Source organism: Somniosus microcephalus, chromosome 2, assembly GCF_052327205.1.
Source record: "Somniosus microcephalus isolate GS21.2 chromosome 2, FLI_Smic_1.0, whole genome shotgun sequence".
Classification (NCBI taxonomy): Eukaryota; Metazoa; Chordata; class Chondrichthyes; order Squaliformes; family Somniosidae; genus Somniosus; species Somniosus microcephalus.
This window is the reverse complement of record NC_140988.1, coordinates 26,882,876-26,905,659: the sequence shown is the minus strand read 5'-3', so window position 1 is coordinate 26,905,659 and position 22,784 is coordinate 26,882,876. Positions and strand designations below refer to the sequence as shown.

The window sequence follows — 22,784 nt, the reverse complement described above, 5'->3', positions numbered from 1 at the left end:
ATGTCCACTTTCAGAAGCAGTCGCTGAATAGCAATGAGGAAAAAGAACCCTGGAAAATGTTTCCTCCCCTAAGCTAGGGATGCTGAGTCCAACTGTAGTGCCCTACTACTACCCAACTCAGCTCAGCTAACTTGGTGCAGAAGGATGGAACGTTTTCAGTATAGCTCAGTGACTCAATGGATAAACTTGCTGAGCACTCACAGGAGCCCTAAAACAGTATTTTCCAATATGAATGTAACATGTGTCAAATATGTTTGGTCTGAAATTAGATATTAACTAAAATATTGTATTCATATGGGGAGATGTTCTTGCAGCTGACAACTGATTTTCTAATTTTTTTAATGTATATATTTCTATTGTAGCTAGATCAGTGTATCTCTACCTACCTACATCGGTCTGTGCTATGTGTCTATTTCTCTATATGGAGGTAATTTCTATTGAAGTCAATGGAAATGAAAATTGGAAGCGATGTATAATGGGAAGCTGAATCAATATCACCCAAGTTACACTATCAGCCAAAGTCAAAGTTACTTCTTATTTGTTTCTCTATCATTATGTAATTTTTTTTGTTTGCATTTATGTTGCCTATCTTGATAAGACATACATTATCAAACACAATGTAAGTCTATTTAGGACAAATCTGTTTGCATGTATATTAAAGTTTATAAAATGGTAAACATTTTAATTTGTTTTGACAACTCCTAGTATATATGGCTTCTGCTCTCCTACAGCATCTGTATCTGGAAGGCAACTTGCTTCAGGAGTTGCCAGACGAACTGTTTGATCATCTGCCACAGCTGGTGTGGTTGGACTTGAGAAAGAACAGACTGCAGAAGCTACCTGCTGGAATTGGAAATCACAGGTATGGGTTCAGGATCCGAACTCTGATTGATCTTCGACACCTTGAGGGAATATTGGTCCTAAAATTCCTGGCGGTCCACTTTGCTGGCATAAGTGCAGTGGAGAGGAACCCTCTCTCCACGCCCCCAGCCACCACCCCATTCCCACCCCCCCACCCCACCCCAGCTGCCGGTACTGTCCCAAATGCCAGGGAAGGGATCATTTGCATGGCCTGGGAGGATGTGTCAGCAGTATTTGCCCCAAATTGCCAGTGGAAATGTCAGTGTGGTGCTATGCTGCCTCGATGGCAGGGGTTCCACCCAGCTAAACCCTGAAGAAACTGCTCTTCTTAATGGAGCAAATGGGGCTGTTTCCCTAGTAAAACTTTATGGCCTCAATGGGACACTCGCCAATGCTCAGCTGGTGTGAAATTCACCTGAGGTCCAAGGAGGGTGTAAAGGGTGAAATTTCCTGGAAAGGATAGTGTTGTGTCCGTGTGTTAATGGAGACACGGAATGCAGGAGTTGGTTTAACAGGTGTTTACTGAACAAAGTCTGGAGGTGAACTAAAATATACAAGACACTATACAGGCTTATATAGCCCGAGTGGCCACTACCGGCATTACAGTACACAGGGGCTCTTAAAGGCACATGCACCACAATTCCTCCCCTTTTAGACAACCAGTACATAATATTTTAAGTAATTGTTATTAACATGTGTACAAGAACAATAATCTACACATTTGCTGCAGTTAATCAATTATAAGTCAGTCTCTCTGGAGGCTTCCTGACTCGGTCCGGATAACGCCTCGGTGGTGTAGTAGTTTTCGGTGGTGTAGTAGGTTCTTTTGGCAAGGTCGATTCGGCTTGAATGCCAGTGTCGGGTACGTCTGGTTCCAGTATTACCGGATCGGAGGTAGATACTATGGGTATCTCTGCTTCATCATTAGGCGTATAGAGTGGTGGTGTAGGTTGTCCCTTTTCGGATGACTCTATGATCTGGTCAGCATGGCGCCTTATTATGCTTTCTCCAATGTCCACGGTATACATCAGCGGTCCTAGTCGCGTGCAAATAGTTCCAGGCTGCCATTTCTCGGTACGGTAGTCCCGGGCCAAAACTTGTTGACCTATCTGGAAGGTTCTAGTTGGCCTTTCATTCATGCCTTGAAATTGCCGGTTCTCTACGTCCCTTCTGATGTTTGGCTTGATCAAATCCAGCCGGCATCTTAGTCTTCTATTGAAAAACATCATGGCGGGAGTTTGGTTTGTAACCACATGTGTTGCATTCCTGTATGCAAACAAGAAGTTATATACCTTATGCTGTAGATTTATGTCTTCATTACCCATGGCCTTCTTGAAGGTCTGGACAAACCGTTCAGCCAATCCATTGGTGGCGGGATGATATGGGGCGGACGTGTAGTGCTTAACCCCATTGTTTTTTAAGAACTTCCTGAATTCTTCGGACACAAATTGCGGTCCATTATCAGAACATATCTGTTCCGGCAGCCCATTCCTGGCAAATATGGTCCTTAATACTGTGATGGTTTTTTCCGTGGTGGTGGAGGACATCTTTATTACCTCCGGCCACTTGGAGTGTGCATCAACCGCGATTAAGAACATTGAGTCCATAAATGGACCAGCAAAGTCGATGTGTACCCTTTGCCATGGAGATGAGGGCCACTCCCATGGATGTAGAGGGGCTTGTGGTGGGGCGTTTTGGACCTTCTGGTATCCTAGACAGCCCTTGGTCATTTCTTCGATGTCTCCATCGATACCTGGCCACCACACAAACGCTCTGGCTAGGTTCTTCATTTTCACTCCACCCAGATGCCCCTCGTGAAGCTCCTTTAGCACTTTATCCTGGAGTTTGGGTGGAATCACCACTCTGGATCCACACATCAAGGTTCCTCGGCACACTGACAGCTGTTCTTTTCTTTGCAAGAATGCTGGCAACAGTGGTTCGCCATGTGCTGGCCATCCCTTCACCGTTAAATCGTAGCCTCGTGAGAGAGTCGGGTCATTTCTCGTTACCTTTTCAATGGTAGAATTTGTTACTGGTAGACATTCCACTATGGTTGAGTGGAACATTTCCACTGGGTCCACTAAAGGTGCCTCTTCTATCGTTGGCAACGGTAGACGCGATAAACCGTCAGCATTTCCATGCTGTTTTGATCCTTTGTATTCTATGTCATATTGGTGTGCCCCTAGGAAAAGGGACCACCTCTGTAGCCTTTGCGCTGTCATAATGGGAACGCCCTTTTTAGGGTTAAATATGGAGACGAGGGGTTGATGGTCAGTCAACAGGTAAATTTTTGTCCGTGTAGGTAATGGTTGAATTTTTTCACTCCCCATACCAGGCTGAGTGCTTCCCTGTCGATCTGGGCATAGTTACGCTCAGCTGAGTTCAATGAGCGTGACGCAAAAGCTATCGGCCGCTCCGAGCCATCAGGGAATCTATGCGATAATACCGCTCCTACGCCGTAAGGGGATGCATCGCACGCCAGTCTGATTGGCAGTGATGGGTTGTAATGAGCCAAAACTTCCTTGTACGTGATCAAGCCTTTACATTTATGGAAGGCACGTTTACAGTCTTCGCTCCATTTCCAAATTACTCCCGTTTGTAGCAGTTCGTTAAGAGGGTGCAGAACAGTTGACAAGTTCGGTAAAAATTTATGATAGTAATTTATGAATCCCAGGAACGACCTTAATTGTGAGACATTTTCAGGTGCTGGGGCTTTTATGACCGCTTCAATTTTTTCAGGTGACTTATGCAACCCTTCTTCGTTAATTATGTGGCCACAATATGATATTTGTTTCTGGAAAAATTCGCACTTGGGGCGATTTGCTCGTAGGCCCTGTTCTCTCAGCCTAGTGAGCACCTGCTCCAAATTGGCAAGGTGCTCGTTGTCGTTTTCTCCTGTTACGAGGATGTCGTCTAGGTAGCATTGAGTCTCCGGAATCCCTTGCAGGACTTGCTCCATAACTCTTTGCCAGATAGCTGGAGCTGATGCTACTCCGAAAACCAGTCGATTGTACTGGTACAGGCCTTTGTGTGTGTTTATCGTGAGACACTTTTTAGAGGCCTCCTCAACCTCCATCTGTAGATATGCCTGTGCCAAGTCAATTTTGGTGAAACGTTTCCCTCCGGATAGTGAGGCGAAAATATCTTCTATCCTCGGAAGAGGATACTGTACCGTGTGAAGGACCGGGTTTACAGTCACCTTGAAGTCCCCACAGATGCGAATTTTTCTCTGTTCTTCAGGTTTATCATTATTCAACGTTTTCTTCATGACCGGGATGATAGGTGTTGCCCACTCGCTCCAATTTATCTTGGATAACACGCCTGCCTTTTCCAAATTCTCCAGCTCTGCCTCGACTGCTGGACGAATTGCGTATGGCACCGGCCTTGCCTTAAAAACTTGGGAATTGCCGCATCTTCCACTTTTATTGAGGCGGTGATGCCTTTCAAGGTCCCTAGTTCCTGTTGAAACACTTCTTTGGCGTTGGCCAAGATGTCTTTTAATCGTTCAGGTTTGACGTCATCATCATTTTTTTTTTAACTGGTCACCGTCAGTGCCTGAATGGAGTGCCAGTCTAAACGTATCTTCCTGATCCATTCACGTCCCAACAGCGGTGGACCACCATCTTGCAGAACGTATAAATACAACTTCTGTATTTCCTTGCCGTTGTATACAACAGGCACCCTTATTTTCCCTCTGGGGTATACTTTCTGCCCCGTATATGTCTTGAAGATAATGGATGTGTCTTTCAAAGGTATATGCGGAAATAGCCGCTCGTAATCCCGTCTATTATGTCCGTGTATGATTGAGACACGGACAGCAGGAGTTGAACAAAACAAGTCTTTACTGAAAGGAGTCAATCGGGAAACTGAAACTACAGAGGCTTACTGGCGCCTGTTATACAGGGGTGGTCACTGCCGGTACTGCAGTCTGAGACCAGTTATTCTCTTAAAGGTACATACACAACAATTCCTCCCCTTTTAGATAAACAGTACATAACATTCATTTAACAACTAAATGATAACTAATTACAATCACAATTACGGTTGCTAGATACATTGGTTGAGTTTAAGCAATTATAAGTTCAGTCTTTGAGGAGGCTTCCTGATTCTATCTGGATAACGCCTCTTTGGGGTATCAGGTTCTTCTGGCAAGGTTGAGTCGGGATCAATGTCGTTGTTTGGTTCATCTGCTTCTAATATCACCGATTCTGCGGTAGCTGCAATTGGTACGTCGATTTCATTGCCAGGTGTATCAGATCGTGGTGTGGAGTTGACGTTTTCCAGTGACTCTAGAATCTGGTCAGCATGGCGTCTTACAATGCTCTCTCCAACGTCCACGGTATACATGAGAGGTCCTTGCCGTGTACAAATCGTTCCTGGCTGCCATTTCTCAGTGCGGTAGTCCCGGGCCAAAACTGGTTGACCTATCTTAAAACTCCTGGTCGGCCTTTCATTCATATTCTGAAACTGCCTGTTCTCCACATCTCTTCGGACGTTTGGCTTAACCAAATCCAAGCGGCATCGTAGTCTTCGATTGAAGAACATCATGGCTGGAGTTTGGTTGGTAACCGCATGTGTCGCATTCCGGTAGGCAAACAAGAAGTTGTCCACCTTGTGTTGTAGGGGTATATCTTCATTACACATTGCCTTGATAGCCTTCTTGAATATTTGAACAAACCTCTCGGCCAATCCATTAGTGGCTGGATGATATGGGGCAGATGTGTAATGCTTAACACCATTGTTCTTTAAGAACCTCCGGAACTCTTCAGACACAAACTGTGGTCCATTGTCAGAGCAAATCTGTTCAGGCAGCCCATTCCTGGCGAATATGGTTCGTAAAACTGTGATAGTTTTTTCTGTGGTGGTTGAGGACATTTTTATTACCTCTGGCCACTTTGAATGTGCATCCACTGCAATTAAAAACATCGAGTCCATGAAGGGACCAGCAAAATCAACGTGCCCCCTTTGTCATGGAGATGAGGGCCACTCCCATGGATGTAGAGGAGCTTGTGGTGGGGCGTTTTGGACCTTCTGGCATCCTGCACAGCTCTTGGTCATCTCTTCAATTTCTCTATCGATTCCCGGCCACCACACAAACGCTCTGGCTAAGTTCTTCATTTTTACCCCACCCAGATGACCCTCATGAAGCTCATTGAGCACTCTATCCGTCAACTTAGGTGGAATTACTACTCTGGATCCACACATCAAGGTTCCTCTGCACACTGACAGCTGTTCTCTTCTCGGCGAGAATGCTGGCAGCAGTGGTTCGCCATGTGCTGGCCATCCCTTCACCGTTAAATCATAGACCCGGGATAGTGTCGGGTCATTTCGTGTTTCCTTTTCTATGTTTGCATTTGTCACCGGGAGACATTCGACTATGGTCGAGTGGAATATCTCCATTGGATCCACTGCAAGGTCTTCTTCTTCCACCGTCGGCAACGGTAGGCGCGACAATCCATCAGCATTCCCATGCTGTTTAGTTCCTTTGTACTCGATGTCATATTGGTGTGCCCCTAGGAAAAGGGACCACCTCTGCAGCCGTTGCGCTGTCATTATCGGTACGCCCTTCTGAGGGTTGAAAATGGAGACGAGGTTGATGATCGGTTAGTAGAGTAAATTTTTGACCGTGCAGGTAGTGATTGAACTTCTTCACACCCCACACTAGGCTGAGGGCCTCTCTGTCAATCTGGGCGTAGTTACGCTCGGCAGAAGTTAACGAGCGTGACGCAAAAGCTATCGGCCTCTCTAAACCATCAAGGAATTTATGTGACGGTACCGCCCCAATGCCGTAGGGAGACGCATCACACGCCAGTCTGATCGGCAGTGCTGGGTTGTAGTGAGCCAATACTTCTCTTGAAGTGATTTAAGTCCTTACTCTTCTGAAAGGCCCGCTTACAGTCATTGCTCCATTTCCATGCTACTCCCGTTCGTAGTAGGGCGTTCAGTGGGTGCAGAATTGTCGACAAATTCGGCAAAAACTTATGGTAGTAATTCACCAATCCGAGGAATGACCTCAGTTGCGACACATTTTCAGGCGCTGGGGCCTTAACAACCGCTTCAATTTTGTCGGGACTTATGTAACCCCTCTTCATCAATCACGTGGCCACAATACGATATCTGTTTCTTAAAAAACTCGCACTTGGGGCGGTTGGCTCGTAGCCCATGTTCCCGTAGTCTAGTGAGCACCTGTTCTAGGTTGTTAAGGTGTTCACTGTCATCTTCACCTGTCACAAGGATGTCGTCCAAGTAACACTGAGTCCCCGGAATCCCTTGTAGGACTTGTTCCATCGCTCTTTGCCATATCGCCGGAGCCGATGCTACTCCGAATACCAATCGATGATACTGGTAAAGACCTTTGTGAGTGTTTATCGTGAGATACTTCCTAGAGGATTCTTCAACCCCCATCTGCAAATATGCTTGTGCTAGGTCAATTTTTGTAAAACGCTTCCCTCCAGATAGTGAGGCGAAGATGTCTTCTATCCTTGGAAGAGGATATTGTACTGTGTGAAGGACTGGGCTCACCGTCACCTTGAAATCCCCACAGATGCGAACCTTCCTTGGCTCCTCAGACTTATTGCTTAACGTTTTCTTCATGATAGGAACGATGGGTGTCGCCCACTCGCTCCAGTCGACCTTAGACAACACGCCTGCCTTCTCCAGATTCTCCAGCTCTGCCTCGACGGCTGAGCGAATTGCATATGGTACCGGTCTTGCTTTGAAAAACTTGGGAATTGCATTCTCTTCTATTTTTATCGAGGCGGTTACGCCTTTAAGAGTTCCCAGTTCTTGTTGAAATACCTCTTTGGCGTTAGCTAAGATTGTTGACAATCATCTAGGAGTGACGTCTTCATCTTTTTTACCATCCACCATCATTGCATGAATGGAGTGCCAATCTAAGCTTATCTTCCTGATCCATTCACGTCCCAATAACGGTGGTCCACCATTTTGCAGTATGTAGAGATACAATTTCCGTATTTTCTTGCCGTTGTATTCGACAGGCACCCTTATTTTTCCTCTGGGGTATACTTTTTGCACCGTATACGTCGTCAAGATGATGGATGTCTCTCTCAAGGGTATGTGTGAGAATAGCCGCTCGTAGTCTCGTCGATTCATGACGGTTAGTGCTGATCCTGTATCCAATTCCATTTTAACTTGGGACCCTGCTATCGTGAGGGTGACCCAAATGGTTCGGTGATCCTCTTTTGCGATTACATTGTGACGTTTGAGACAGCTTAGTCTCCTGTTCCCGGATTCACTATCGCTCATCTGGTCTTTGGAACTACTGTCCGTCATCTTTTGTACTTTCTTGTACGGTTCCTTAGTAGCCTTTTTGTTGTCGCTGGTCTTCTTCCCAGACCTGCAAACTCGTGCAATGTGTCCCATCTTTCCGCATTGCCTGCATATTTTGTCCTTGGACCAGCAGTCCTTCTGGTCATGGTTAGTTCTGCCGCAGCGATAACAGTTTGCAAATCCCCGTGTCATTTCGTGGGTGCCGTATTCCTGTGGCTTTTGTTGTATTTCCGCAGCTCCCCTGGCTGCTGCTTCATACGATACTGCCACGCTGAAAGCCTTATCTAGCGTCAGCTCTTTGAGAGTAACTTCTTCTGTGTACCTTCACTCAGGAGTCCACAGACAAATTTGTCCCGTAGGGTATCTGCCAGTCCTGCTCCGAACTGGCAGTGCTTTGATAGCTTGCGTAGTTCCGTAAGGTACTCAGCATTGCTCTCATCTTTATGCTGAGTTCTCCTGTGGAATTTAAATCTTTCTGCTATCAACAGCGGTGCAGGGTTTAGGTGTTCCTGTAGGACAGCAACAATTTCGTTAAAACTCTTCGCCTTCGGTTTGGCTGGAGTAATCAGGTCCCGCAATAGGCCGTACGTTCTAGCGCCCATTAAGTTTAGCAATACCGATGCCTCTTTCTCATCGGCTATTTCGTTTGCCTCGCAATATACCTCGACTCTTTCCACATACGTGGTCCAGCCCTCTATTGTATTATCAAAGGCAGTGATACAGCCAGTCTTCGGCATCATGAAAATCTAAAAATGGCGCTTCCCGTGCTTTGCCTTCTTCCCCGCTGATTAAGATGGTGCCTCCCGCGCTTTGCCTTCTTCCCCGCTGTTGCTAGCGCTGCTTTCCGCGGTTTCCGTTGCAACCTGCAGCTCCTCGCGGTTTCCTGCACGTTTTATATATATATTTTTTTATTATTTTCCCGTTGTGGAACAACCCTGTGGGACTCTTGCCTCCCTCTTCTCGGGTCTATACGCAGCCCGGCTTCGTAGCACCAGCCGCGCCCTGTGTGCTCCACCCTCTCTCTCTCCTCTTCCCGACAACGCTGCTCGGCCCCGTTGCAAGCCACCCGCTCGAGTTCGCGACCGCCGCAGCCCAGGAAGGATCAGTGTACTACCTGCCACCAGCCCGATTATCTGAAGCACTGTCGACAGGAACCAGGCCCCGCTTTCGACAGCTTCTCCAGCAATCTTCAACTCCGCTAACTCAGGGGCGGATGCCCACGGTCGACGCCCGTTTCTACTGCTTCTTTCTTCCTTCTGGCCTCGACCTCTGCTCACTTCGCTTCAGGAATGGATCCCAGGAGGTGGTGCAGACTGTAGGTAAGTTCATATCTGCTCATCGCCAGTATTATGTTCGTGTATGATTGAGACACGGACAGCAGGAGTTGAACAAAACAAGCCTTTACTGAAAGGAGTCAATCGGGAAACTGAAACTACAGAGGCTTACTAGCGCCTTTTATACAGGGGTGGTCACTGCCGGTACTGCAGTCTGAGACCAGTTATTCTCTTAAAGGTACATACACAACACCATCGACTTATGACGGTCAGAGCTGATCCTGTATCTAGCTCCATTTTAACTGGGGACCCTGCTATCGTGAGGGTAACCCAAATGGTCTGGTAATCTTCTTTGGCAATTACATTATGTAATTTGAGAGAGCTTAGTCTCTTGTTTCCGGAGTCGCTATCGCTCTTCTGGTCTTCAGAGCTACTGTCTGTCATCATTTGTACCTTTCTGTACTTTTCCTTATTGATTTTTTTTCTGTCAGTGGATTTTTTGTTTCCAGATCGGCATACACGTGTAATGTGTCCCATCTTTCCGCATTGCCTGCATGCTTTGTCCTTGAACCAGCAGTTCCTCTGGTAATGGGTGGACCTGTCGCAGCGATAACATCTCTCGAAACCACGTGTCATTTCATGGGTGCCGAAGTCCTGTGGCTTTTGCTGTATCTCTGCAGCTCCTCTTGCTGCTGCTTCGTATGATACAGCCACACTGAAAGCCTTGTCCAGTGTCAAATCTTTCTCAGAAAGTAGCCTTTTTTGTGTTCCTTCACTTAGGAGACCGCAGACGAATTTGTCTCGTAGAGAATCTGCCAGTCCTGCCCCGAATTGGCAGTGTAGGGTATCAACAATCTCCTTAAAATTCTTGTCCATCGGTTTGGCTGGAGTGATTAAGTTTCGTAACAGCCTGTATGTCCTTGCGCCCATTAGATTTAGAAGTACCGATGCCTTTTTATCATCCTTTTATTTCATTTGCTGTGCAATATACCTCCACTCTTTCCACATATGTGGTCCAATCCTCTACATCACTATCGAAAGCAGTAATATTGCCAGTCTTAGGCATCCTGAAAAAAAATGGCGCCTCCCGCGCTTTCCCGCCGCTGCCGCTGCTGACAACGCTGTTCTCCGCGGTTTTTATTTATACAGATATTTTTAATAGTCGGATACTCGTTCCCGCCGGACTCTCTGGGACTTTTCCCTCCCTCTGCTTGGTCCGAATGCCGACCTGCTTTGCAGCGCTGGCCGTCTCCCGAGTGCTCCACCCTCCGTCTCTGTTTGCCTCCGCCTTCGCTGCTCGGCCCCGCTGCAGAGCCAGCCGATCGAGCCCCAGCCCGCCACCCAGGAAGGATTATTGCAGTACCTGCCACCAGCCCGGCTAGCTGGTGAAACCACAGTTTTCTTTTTTTTTTCGACCTTCGTCTGAGGAATCGATCTCCTTGAGGTGCTGCCGAATTGCAGGTAAGTCCGTTTCCAATTCGTCGCCACTGTTGTGTCCGTGTGTTAATGGAGACACGGAATGCAGGAGTTGGTTTAACAGGTGTTTACTGAACAAAGTCTGGAGGTGAACTAAAAGATACAAGACACTATACAGGCTTATATAGCCCGAGTGGCCACTACCGGCATTACAGTACACAGGGGCTCTTAAAGGCACATACACCACAGATAGGACCTCCCCCCAGACACATTCCCCTGATCTGGGGTGGGGGGGATTTAAAGGGCCAGTCTAAATGGAACAGAATCTTGGCACAATCAGGTTCTTGTAGGAACTGGGGTTCCTAGCTGAAGAATTGAGATCGGCTCAGAAAATCAAAAACAATAAAATTTAATGAACAAACGAAGCTGTACAGGAAACTGTAGGATACAATGCAAATAGGTCTGGTCTGCTTGAAAGCCTCTCTGGAAACTGCTAGCAGGTTCCGAGCTCAACTGCTAGCAGGTTCCGAGCTAAACTGCCAGCAGGTTCCGAGCTCTACTGCTAGAAGGTTCCGAGCTCTGACGTCATGACGTCATCACGTGGAGTACAGGAAAGAAGCCCTAGTACAGTTAATAGATACATTAAAGGTGCAGCCCCCAGCTGTATTACATTGCTGTAAAAGGAATTATATACAATTGTCCGTAATCCTCTGGTGGTTCCGCCACATGCGCCCCCCCCCAGAATTGCTTTTAACAGAGAAGGTAAGGCGAGAAGGGGGTCTGACGAGTCTGTCCGACCGACTGCGATACCCCGGCAGCTGGAACGGAGTGCTAGAAGACAAACTGGCCGTTGGCTGTGGTTGGGATGATGCCGCAGGCGGAGGAGAAGAAGAGGCCGGCTGTGGTCGACCCGGTGAGGCGGGCACTGGCGACTCGGCGGATGACTGTGACTGTACTGGACTGGCAGTCGACGGTGGATGACCACGACGAGGCGGCTGTGCGGTAACGACTGGTTCGCTCAGATCCAGATGCGCCGGTTTCAACCGGTCGATGGAGATGTGGTCAGGCTTACCGCCGACGTCGACTGTGAAGGACTTGTCACCTGACGAGATGACGCAGAACGGACCTGTGTAAGGCGGTTTGAGCGGGTTTTTGCGAGCATCCTGCCGAATGAACACGTATTCTGCGCTCTTAAGATCCACCGGGACATGGGAGCGCTGCAGGTCATGATGCGACGTAGGCACTGGGATGAAATTCCTAGCCGCTTCCTGGTGGCTGCTGAGCTGGGGACCAGGGTTCCGTGTGAGGAGGAAGAAAATCGCCAGGCACTCTGAGTGGTTGGCCGTAAACCAGCTCTGCTGAAGAAGAATGCAGGTCGTCCTTAGGTGCCGTGCGAAGACCTAGCAGCACCCAAGGGAGCCTGTCCACCCAACTAGGCCCACGGAGACTAGCACGCAGTGCAGCTTTAAGGGACCTGTGGAATCTTTCACACAGACCATTCGCCTGTGGATGGTAGGCGGTGGTACGATGAAGCTTGGTGCCCAAACCTTGAGCTACGGCATTCCAAAGCTCGGAGGTAAATTGAGGCCCCCGGTCGGAGGAGATGTCAGCCGGTACCCCGAACCGAGCCACCCACGACGAGATGAAGGCTCTGGAGACGTCTGCCGCTGTGGTGGCAACCAAAGGAATTGCCTCTGGCCACCTGGTGGTGCGGTCTACCACGGTGAGGAGGTGAGTGTACCCGCGAGAGGAAGGGAGAGGACCAACCAGGTCCACGTGCACATGGTCGAATCGACGCTCCGGAACCGGAAAAGTGGCGACTGGGGCCTTAACATGGCATTGTATCTTGGACTTCTGGCAACTCACGCAGGTATTGGTCCAGTCACGGACGTCGAGATGCATGCCCTTCCAGACGAATTTCTTTGCCATGAGTCGATGTGACGCTCTCATGCCAGGGTGTGACAACCCGTGGATAGTGTCGAAAATTCTCCTGCGCCATTCGACTGGAACGATTGGACGTGGGACGCCCATCGAGATGTCACACAGGAGTGTGGTCCCTGCGGCCTGGAAACTGACATCAGCCACTTGTAAGTTGGAAGGTGCGGTCCGGTATGCCTGCACTTCAGGGTCTGCCTTCTGTTCTTTTGCCAAACCAACATAGTCAACTCCCAGGTGTACTGCGTGGAGCTGGGCGTGGGAGAGACAATCCGCCACCAGGTTGTCTTTGCCCGAGACATGTTGTATGTCGGTTGTAAATTCAGATATGTACGTAAGATGATGTTGTTGCCGTGCCGACCATGGTTCCGCTGTCTTGGCCATTGCAAAAGTAAGTGGCTTGTGGTCTACAAAAGCCGTGAATGGGCGTCCTTCCAGTAGGAAGCGAAAATGGCGGATGGCCAGAAGCAATGCCAACAACTCCCTATCAAAAGTACTATACTTGCGTTAGTTCTTCCGCAGTTGGCGGCTGAAGAAAGCCAGTGGTTGCCATGTGCCGTCGACCCACTGCTCCTGTACTGCCCCGATGGCATAATCAGATGCGTCGGTGGTAAGGGCATGGTTGCGCCCGGAAGGGGATGTGCCAACATGGTCGCAGCAGCCAAAGCGTTCTTAGTGTCGAGGAAAGCCTGGTCCATCTGGGGTGTCCAATCGATCAGGTCTTTGCCCGATTTACCTCTGAGGGCCTCGTACAAAGGTTGCATCAACAATGCTGCCTTGGGGACGAACCGATGATAAAAATTGACCATTCCCAGAAATTTCTGGAGGGCCTTGATGGTCTGAGGAAGAGGGAACGAGGTGATTGCTTCCACCTTCGTGACCAGCGGGACGGCGCCTTCTGAGGTGATTCTATGTCCCAGGAAATCAATGCTGTGCAACCCAAACTGGCACTTGGCCGGGTTGATAATAAGGCCATGTTGGCTGAGATGAGAAAAAAGGGAAGTGCGTAATGTGTTCTTTCGTGCTGTTACTGGCAATAAGGATGTCGTCTAGGTAGACAAAGATGAACGGCAGATCGTACAACACTGAATCCATGAGACGTTGGAAGGCTTGTGCTGCATTCTTCAGCCCAAACGGCATACGAAGGAACTCAAAGAGCCCGAAAGGTGTGATGACAGCAGTTTTGGGGACGTCCTGAGGATGCATGGGCACTTGATGATAGCCTCGGACGAGGTCTACTTTGGAAAAGATGGAATTCCCTGCCAGATGGGCCGAAAAATCCTGAGTGTGAGGAATTGGGTACCGATCCGGTGTGGTAGCCTCATTCAGGCATCTGTAGTCACCGCATGGTCGCCATCCGCCGCCCGGCTTAGGAACAATGTGTAATGGCGAGGACCAAGGACTATTCGAACGTCGAATAATACCCAGGCGTTCCATTGTATGTAACTCCGCCTTGGCGGCCGCGAGTTTACCAGGTTCCAGCCTTCGAGCTCTCGCATAAACGGGGGATCCTGTCATGGTAATGTGGTGCGCCACACCGTGCCTCACGACTGAAGAAGAAAATGTGGGCCTGGTGAGCTCAGGGAACTCACTGAGAAGACGAGAGAACTCATTTGGAGATGGGACTGCACAGGCAACTGACCAAGACATCGCGGTGCTTCGGTGGCAGGGGACCGAGTGAAAAGTGGAGGCACTGATTAGCCGGCAGTGTCGGACATCGACGAGAAACCCGTTTGCGCAGAAGAAATCTGCCCCCAGGATGGCCTGTGAAACTTTCGCCGTGATGAATTCCCAAACAAAACGTTGGCCGCCAAAACTCAACTGGACCCTACGCTTTCCGAACGTGTGAGTGGCCACACCATTGGCTGCCTCGAGGGGGGGACCTTGACCGCCGGATTGAAGACCTAGCTTCGACGCTGGTAGGATACTGCACTGGGAGCCAGTATCAGAGAAAACGTCGCCTTGACAGGGAGTCTGTAAAGTATAGGAGTTTCCCTGCGGACCCGACGGCCTTCGCAACTCTGGCGCGTCCCTTAGGCCTTATTGATCTTCTCAGAAACCGCTGGGTTTTTTTGGCCTTCGTGCTGAAACGAGCGTGGTATGCACACCAGCCTGCAGGAGGAGGAGTCGGATTCGCTCTTGTGGGGGATGGGCGCCTCGTGGCTGCACAAGATTGTTGTGAGACGGTGAATATTTTATCCGCTTCCGCGGCAAGTTCAGCACAATCCGTGATCGCGGAATTGGCCAAGGCCGTCTGTACTGGCTCTGGTAGTTGACAGCGAAACAGCTCGCGGAACAGAAAACATTGCGATTCCGAGCCCAAAAGCGTGAGCATTTGGCTCATGAGCTCTGAGGGTTTTGAGTCTCTGAGGCCGGGCATGGAGGTAAGTCTGCGAGCACGCTCCGACTTGGACAGACCGAAAATCTGCAGTAAACGTGCTTTTAAAGCTTCGTACTTGTAGTGTATGTAACCGTCCACCTTTAAGAGAACTATTTTAGGTGTTGCACTACTTTATCTTGGCTGCTGTATACTGTAATACCGGGAGTGACCACACCGGTATATAAGTGCTGTGTAAGGATTTATTGGGCAGATTCGCCCTGACCTTCGAATAGTAAAGTCCTGTTAAAGTTACTCTTGTAGTCTGTGTATTAATTCACCATATAACCCACAGACTTTACAGTGGTGACGAGTTCGATCTTACCCTGCGGCAGCGATACATCCGAAGCAGTTAACGAGCGTCGAGAGGAGGCACCCGCCCTCGTCATTCTGCTGAGAGAAGACTCGAGTCTGCAGAGCAAGGAAGAATTCAGACACGAAGCCTTCCATCAGCAACAGGCAGTGATCGTCCCTTCTGCCACGGTGGTGAGTGAGCCGATCAGCCACGAGAAGCAAGTCGGCCACGTTGACTGTGAGTAGGGGGAAATTTTTTTTTTAAAAAGCGGAGGAAGGGCGGTGAACTCGACCACGGTCGGGGGGGAAAGGAGCCGGACAGAAGTCGGGCCCAGAGGCGCTGAGACTGGGGCAGCGTGGGGCACGGAAGCCGCGGTGCAAGTGGGAACGCAGCCGGTGTGAGAGACCGGGCTACCAGCGGGAACGCAGCCGGTGTGAGAGACCGGGCTACAAGCGGGCTGGGAGACGCAACAGTGTCGTGAGACAGCTAGACCGCGACCGGCGAAAAAGGCCGGGCAGCTACCGAGGCCACGAGGCGCTGCGACCGGGATCGTAAGGCGCGGGAAGATATAAAAATAAATAAAACCGCGGAGAACTCAGCCGCAGCCGGGGGAGGAAAGGACCGGACTGCGAGAGGGCTGGGAGGCGCGATTGGAAGCCGCTGAGGGAGAGACAGAGCCCGAGTGAAGGGGGAACGGGACCGAGCGAGGGAGACCGAGCGAGATTCCGCCCAGCGGCTGGAACTGTTCGCCGCCAACGGGTTGTCCCCAGCGCCGGTTGCCGGCCGAGAAAAGGGAACAAGGAACGCACTGAAGCCGGCGCGCAGGCTGCGAACTCCGAAAGCCAGCGGTCGTCACCCGAAGGAAAGCTTACCCCTCCCGCCAGGGGAAGAAACGCGGGAAGCCGCCTGTAGGCGGAGAAGAAGACAGAAGCGGGAAACCGCCATTTTGAAAGTGGGCGGGGCAGAAGACAGGCGCGGGAAACCGCCATTTTTGGGAAAAAAAAAGTAACGAACAAATTCGTTGTGGTTTCTCAAAAAGATAGTGAAGATGCCTAAGCATGGTAACATCAACAACTTCAATTCCGAGGTGGAAGATTGGGCCACGTACGTAGAACGCATCGAGATATATTGTGAGGCCAATAAAATAGCAGATGATGATAAAGCTCTCACCTTATTAAACGCAATGGGGGCGAAGACATACGGGCTATTGAAGCATCTTCTATCACCAGCTAAACCGGCGGATCAGACTTTCGCTGATATTGTTGCTGTCCTGAAGGATCATTTGAACCCCACACCGCTGATGTTGGCGGAACGATTCAAATTTTATGCGAGAACGCAACGGAAAGAGGAAAGCAACGCCGAATACTTGGTCGAACTGCGTAGACTAGCGAAATACTGCCAGTTTGGGGAAAATCTGACAGAGGCATTGAGAGACAAGTTCGTGTGCGGGTTGTCGAAGGAAGGAACACAAAAGCGACTGCTTGAAGAGAACGATCTTACACTTGACAAGGCTGTCCTTATTGCAGCATCACACGAAGCAGCCGCGAGAGGCACTGCGGAAATGCAGCTGAAGGCAGCGGTACTCAGCGTGGATCAAATGACTTCGGGTACAACAAAATGTTATCGTTGTGGGAAGACAACACACGACCAGAACCAATGCTGGTTTAAAAACCAGGAATGTAGAAAATGTGGCAAGCTTGGTCACATAGCTAAAGTATGCCGGTCAGGAAAGAAGACCAACAACAGAAAAAAGTCACCGCAGGAAAAGTACAGCAAGGTACACAAGGTGGCTGAGAAGAGTTCAGATGAACAGAATTCGGATTCAGACCCGAACGGCCAGGAATTGGGTAGTCTGAGAATTCACAATGTGAGTAAGGAAGCTGACCTACAAACTATCTGGGTCACACTAAAAGCAGCCGGAGTCCAAGTGAAAATGGAATTGGACACAGGATCAGCCCTATCAGTCATAAATCGAAGGGATTACAACCGGCTATTCCCACATATACCCTTGAGAGATACCAAGATCGTATTGCAGACATACACGGGGCATAAAGTATACCCCATGGGAAAGATACAAGTCAAGGTGAGAGACCGGGGGCAAAGAACACCAAGGAATGGACTTATATGTACTACCTGAGGGAGGTCCACCACTTCTGGGACGGGAGTGGATCAGGGAAATAAACATGGAATGGCACTACCTAAAAGCAATAACGAGTGAGAACTCGGTGAAGACAATCAGCTCAGACTCTGAAACGGATGACGACAAGACCAGCCCAGGTGCGAAAGACAAGTCTAAAATGGACTTGCTGACTAAGGTTGGAAAAACGAAGGAGTGCATAAATACTGATGCTTCAAAGGAGAACAAAGTTTCAGAACAGAATTCCACTGAACAACAACAACATAGTTTGGCAGAGAATTCTGAGTCTGTCCAGTTTACAGACATGCACAAGTCTGAGGAACACCGGGCTCGAACTCAACTCCATTTCAAATTACAACAGCAATTAGAACAATTGAGTTGCCGTCTCGAGCAAGAGATAAAAGCAATGAAAACGTTCTTTGACAGAGTGGGAGAATCTGGAAAGACAACAGAAACAGCTGAGGGAGAAAAGGGAGCAGGAGCACACAAACCGTCTGCGCAAGGAGGCCAAACAAATCGAAGCTGATTCGGTTTCTGAAGGTGCGTGCTCTAATCTGGTGGAGCAAGATGTTCAGCAACTGAAGGCGCTTGTTAGCAGATTGCAGGCAGAAAAGGCTGAGTTGGTTGCCATGAATTCCGAGCTCCTACTGAAGTTGGGTGCAGCATCACCGGACGATTCATTTGTGGAAATTCGAATGGTGGAGGCTGCGGATGATGGCGAAGTAGAAACAGCAAAGGAGCCCCAGGGCAAGGTTATAAACAGCCCTGCAGCTACTGGGAAACGGATGAGGTCAGAAGAGTTAACGGTCAGCCAACTCCTTCATATGCTGAGGGACAAGACGCTGAAATGGGAACAATTTGAACACGAGCTTCAATCTTCAAAGGAAAGGGGTTCGGAGCTCTCAAAAGTTATTGAAATAGCTGAGGTTGCAACACAGACCGAAAAGATGGCAGCAGAGCAACCCTTGGATGCCAAAAGTACGCTGACTCACGTCAATGTCGAACAACAAAATGCTGAAACAGCTGCTCCAGTAGAGGGATTGAATAGTACGATCAATCAATCTCCGAAGGAAGTTGAAACATTGAAATCACGAATGAGGTCATTAATAAAAGACTTGCAGGAAGCCCAGAAAAAGCTGGAGGAAGCTGAACACATGAAGTCTCTTCAGGAGAGATGTCGGGACTTGGAACAAAAGCTGGCTAACGTCCAGCTGGGCATGGAGGAAATAAAAGACCCTCTCGCTGGCCTAGCTCAGGACGACACCGATTATTACCATGTCCTGTTGAATGACACCGAATATAACGATGACCTGTTCTGCCCAGCTTGTGGGGAAATCTTCCGAAGTGCACAAACCCTGAAGAATCACAAAAAGTCTAAGAAACACCGGGAGATGGTGGCGCTGCTAAGGCAACAGGAGAAAGAGGAGGAGGAACTGTGCATGCGGCTGGCAGCGGAGCACAGAGAGTCTCCAAGAAGCAGGAAAGGAAAAGACAAAACAGAAGAAGATGTCCCATCTGAACCATTATCACCTCTACCAGATCACGCACGTGGTCTCTCCGTACGGAGCCAAATCAGTTTGGAAGTAGAAAAACTTCCCAAGGTACTCAAGCTTTTAGAAGTCAACAATGCTGGTTCAGAAGTGATGGAAGTTCAAGCTGTTAAGTCCAGTGAAGGACTATTGGATGAGTCACTCCAGCAACGTGAACCGACTACACCACAGGAAACTGCTACACCACCGAGGCGTTGTCCGGACCGAGTCAAGAAGCACAGGAGGCGCCTCCACAGAGACTGAATCTGTGAACTGTTTTCCGCAGAGACTGAATCTGTGAACTGTTTTCCGCAGAGACTACATCTGTGAACTGTTTTTAAATGAAGTTGGATAGATGTTATGATGTTATGTTTAATGGGGAATAAGTATGTTGTAAGCTAAAAAGGGAGGATTGTAGTGTATGTAACCGTTCTACCTTTAAGAGAACTATTGTATGTAACCGTCCACCTTTAAGAGAACTATTTTAGGTGTTGCACTACTTTATCTTGGCTGCTGTATACTGTAATACCGGGAGTGACCACACCGGTATATAAGTGCTGTGTAAGGATTTATTGGGCAGATTCGCCCTGACCTTCGAATAGTAAAGTCCTGTTAGTTACTCTTGTAGTCTGTGTATTAATTCACCATATAACCCGCAGACTTTACAGTACTTGCCATCGTTTGGTGGACTCTCGAGGAGGCTGACAACCCACGAGGCCGGGGCGCTGTCGAGGGCGGAGACCACGTAATAATAATGGGTCGAATCCGCTGCTACTCTCCGGATTGCAAATTGGGCTTCCGCCTGGAAAAACCATGCGGCCGGTTGTTGCTCCCAAAATTGCGGCAGTTTGAGGGTGACGGCGTTCGTGTCCATGATGTAACTTCAACGAAAATTGTTCGAAGAAATCGGGGTCACCAATGTAGGAACTGGGGTTCCTAGCCGAAGAATTGAGATCGACTCAGAAAATCAAAAACAATAAAATTTAATGAACAAACGAAGCATACAGGAAACTGTAGGATACAATGCAAATAGGTCTGGTCTGCTTGAAAGCCTCTCTGGAAACTGCTAGAAGGTTCTGAGCTCAACTGCTAGCAGGTTCCGAGCTCAACTGCCAGCAGGTTCCGAGCTCTACTGCTAGAAGGTTCCGAGCTCTGACGCCATGACGTCATCACGTGGAGTACAGGAAAGAAGCCCTAGTACAGTTAACAGATACATTAAAGGTGCAGCCCCCAGCTGTACTACATTGCTGTAAAAGGAATTATATACAATTGTCCGTAATCCTTTGGTGGTTCCGCCACATTCTGCCCAAAATTCATGGCCTCCCTCTAGCAAAATAAAATAAATGATTTAACTTATTTCCAGTATCTAATGGATACAATTTCTCTGGGTGATTGGTAGTAGAATACATCATTCCAAATTTACTATGGTTTTAAGAACAATCTGGTGTCTATGGTATCGAACAATACACATGGAGAATTTGCATTGATGAATCATGTTAATTTCTTAGATGTGATATTTCCTGTTAGATTTCTGCGTAGCTTGGGTGTTTCTATGATATTGTATATTGCGTATAACAGAGAATATATGATCTACTAAACAATACTGGTACAAATATCATAAAATGCAGCTTTAATTATGGGTTAATAACTTAGACATTGGTGCCTCTTAATAAAAAATAATACAATGGACCGGATATTCCGATCGGAGGCTTCCTGTGTGCGGATGCCGCTGATCTGGAAAAATCCAAAAAACTTACCTGCTGGCTCCATAGGTCCCGACACTTCCAATCCTGGGCCTCTCCTGGTGTGCCCGTGCAGAGACCCAGGTATCCCAGGGGCGCAGGCAGTTCGCAAGCGTCCCTCGGATCACAAGGGGTATGGGGAACCAATCAAACAAAGGAATCCCCCTTCACACTTTTGACAGGTCTCTCCGCATATATGAATAGGGATCACTCAAAAAACACACTAAAACATTAAAAAAAAAATTTTTAAACATCATGGGGGAGAAATTCGGTTGTTAGCGCCACCGATTAACGCCTAAAGAGGCCGAGAAGTGGGGCGCTAGCCAATTTCCGGGTGGGCGCAAGGCGCCTAGCGCCTCGCCCCATATTGAGCATGCATTTAGCGCCGGCGCTAAATCTTAGCGCCCGCTCATGGGCGCAGGCTGATTATGACGTCATTTGAGTGTGCAACGCCTTTTGGGTGCCCCGGACCGGAAATTCAGTGGCACCCCCCTCCGTAGCACCTGGCGCTAATAGTGACAGCTTACCTGGACCTTATCAAGTCGCTCTCGGGCTGGAGGAGCGTTATTTAAAGGGGACTGGTGTGGTTTAAAAGCGGCAGCCATTTTTTGAGCACAACTTCCCCGAGATCTACAAAGAGTTGCTGAGCTGCACACTGAGAGCCATTTGACCACTGAGCCAGCGCCGGCAGACGATCTTCAGCCTTCTGACCATCACCTTGCTATTGGTGAGCCTTGTCAATGGGGAACCTTCCTGTGGGCACTTATTATGGGGGCTGCATTGGAGGAGAACGTCCTGCTGCTGAATCATCTGGAAAGGGCACTGAGACGCTGGGAGAGGGGGGCGGGCATGGCCAGATGGAGGAGGGCCAACAGACGTCGCCACAGCAGACCTTACGCTGGCAGGGTTTTCCGACAGTTTTCCTACATGAACATGCCGGTGGAGCAGTGTGTCAGAAGGCTGCGAATTAGAAAGGAGGTGGTGACTGAGCTGTGCCAGCTGCTTCAGCCAGATCTGCAGCCTCAGATAAGGTGCAGGACATCTCTGTCGGTGGCTGAGAAGATGCCTGCTGGCCTGAACTTCTACGCGAGCAGCTCTTCTCAGGCTGCGCGTCAGAGGCTGATCAGAAGTAGCTTCTAGGCCCCTCTCACGGAATGCTTGCTGCCATCCCAAGAACAGGAATGGAACCGGTCTGATACCCCCAAGCCTGTGAAGGGCAAGATGCATGTAAATAGCAGGCATGGCCATTGTAAATGAAGAAAGTGTTTCATTAAACAAAATGTGGTTCCTTCAAACATGAGAAAGCTATGGCAACAGAAAGCAAAACTAATACACTGACACATAACTGCCTCTCACACCCGGGAGACTGTCCAAAACATAAATCACATTCCGACCATCTTCCTTGGCCTTGATTCCACTGCGCCAACCAAAGCATCCAATGCCCCATCAGTCACTCGTTCCGCCCTCTTCCTCACCCTTTCCATATCTTGCTAGGCTGGTGCGCCACAGGTAGGCTCCCACCGCTTTGAAGGCCTACAGGGCAGTGAGTGTGTCTGGTGATGCCAATTAACCTGCCCCTTTAAGAGCTGGCCGGCGCCACTGTGTCTCAGGGAAAGTGATTATTGACAGCACCCTCGCTGCGCCCTGCCGCCGCGAAATTGGGTTGCGCCGCCGGGTTAGCGCCTTAAGAGTAGCGTGCAGTGCCTGATTTAGCGCCGCAATCACCTTTTAGGGGCGCTGCAACCCAATATCGCGGCAGGTGGCGCTAAATCGCAACTGGCGCTAGGCTTTGCGCTTCGCCAGAACTAGCGCCCCAAACGGGGCTATACCTAATTTCTCCCCCCATGTATTTAAAATTAGTTAGAATTACATTAAATTCAATGGCCTAGAAATTCAGTTGCCTTAGCGCCGCTTTTGAGGCGCTAGAG

The 22,784-nt window shown here is 49.0% G+C and overlaps 1 protein-coding gene across 3 annotated transcripts in view; it reads left to right on the top strand.

The window, feature by feature from the left end:
* LOC147122620 (uncharacterized) overlaps positions 1 to 22,784 on the top strand; it is a 111,109-nt gene that overhangs the window by 13,464 nt on the left and 74,861 nt on the right. For all 3 annotated transcript variants that reach the window (XM_086003563.1, XM_086003570.1, XM_086003579.1), the window contains exon 2: positions 732 to 862. In XM_086003563.1, coding sequence (XP_085859689.1) covers positions 732 to 862 — 131 coding nt within the window. The remainder of the gene's footprint in view (positions 1 to 731; positions 863 to 22,784) is intronic.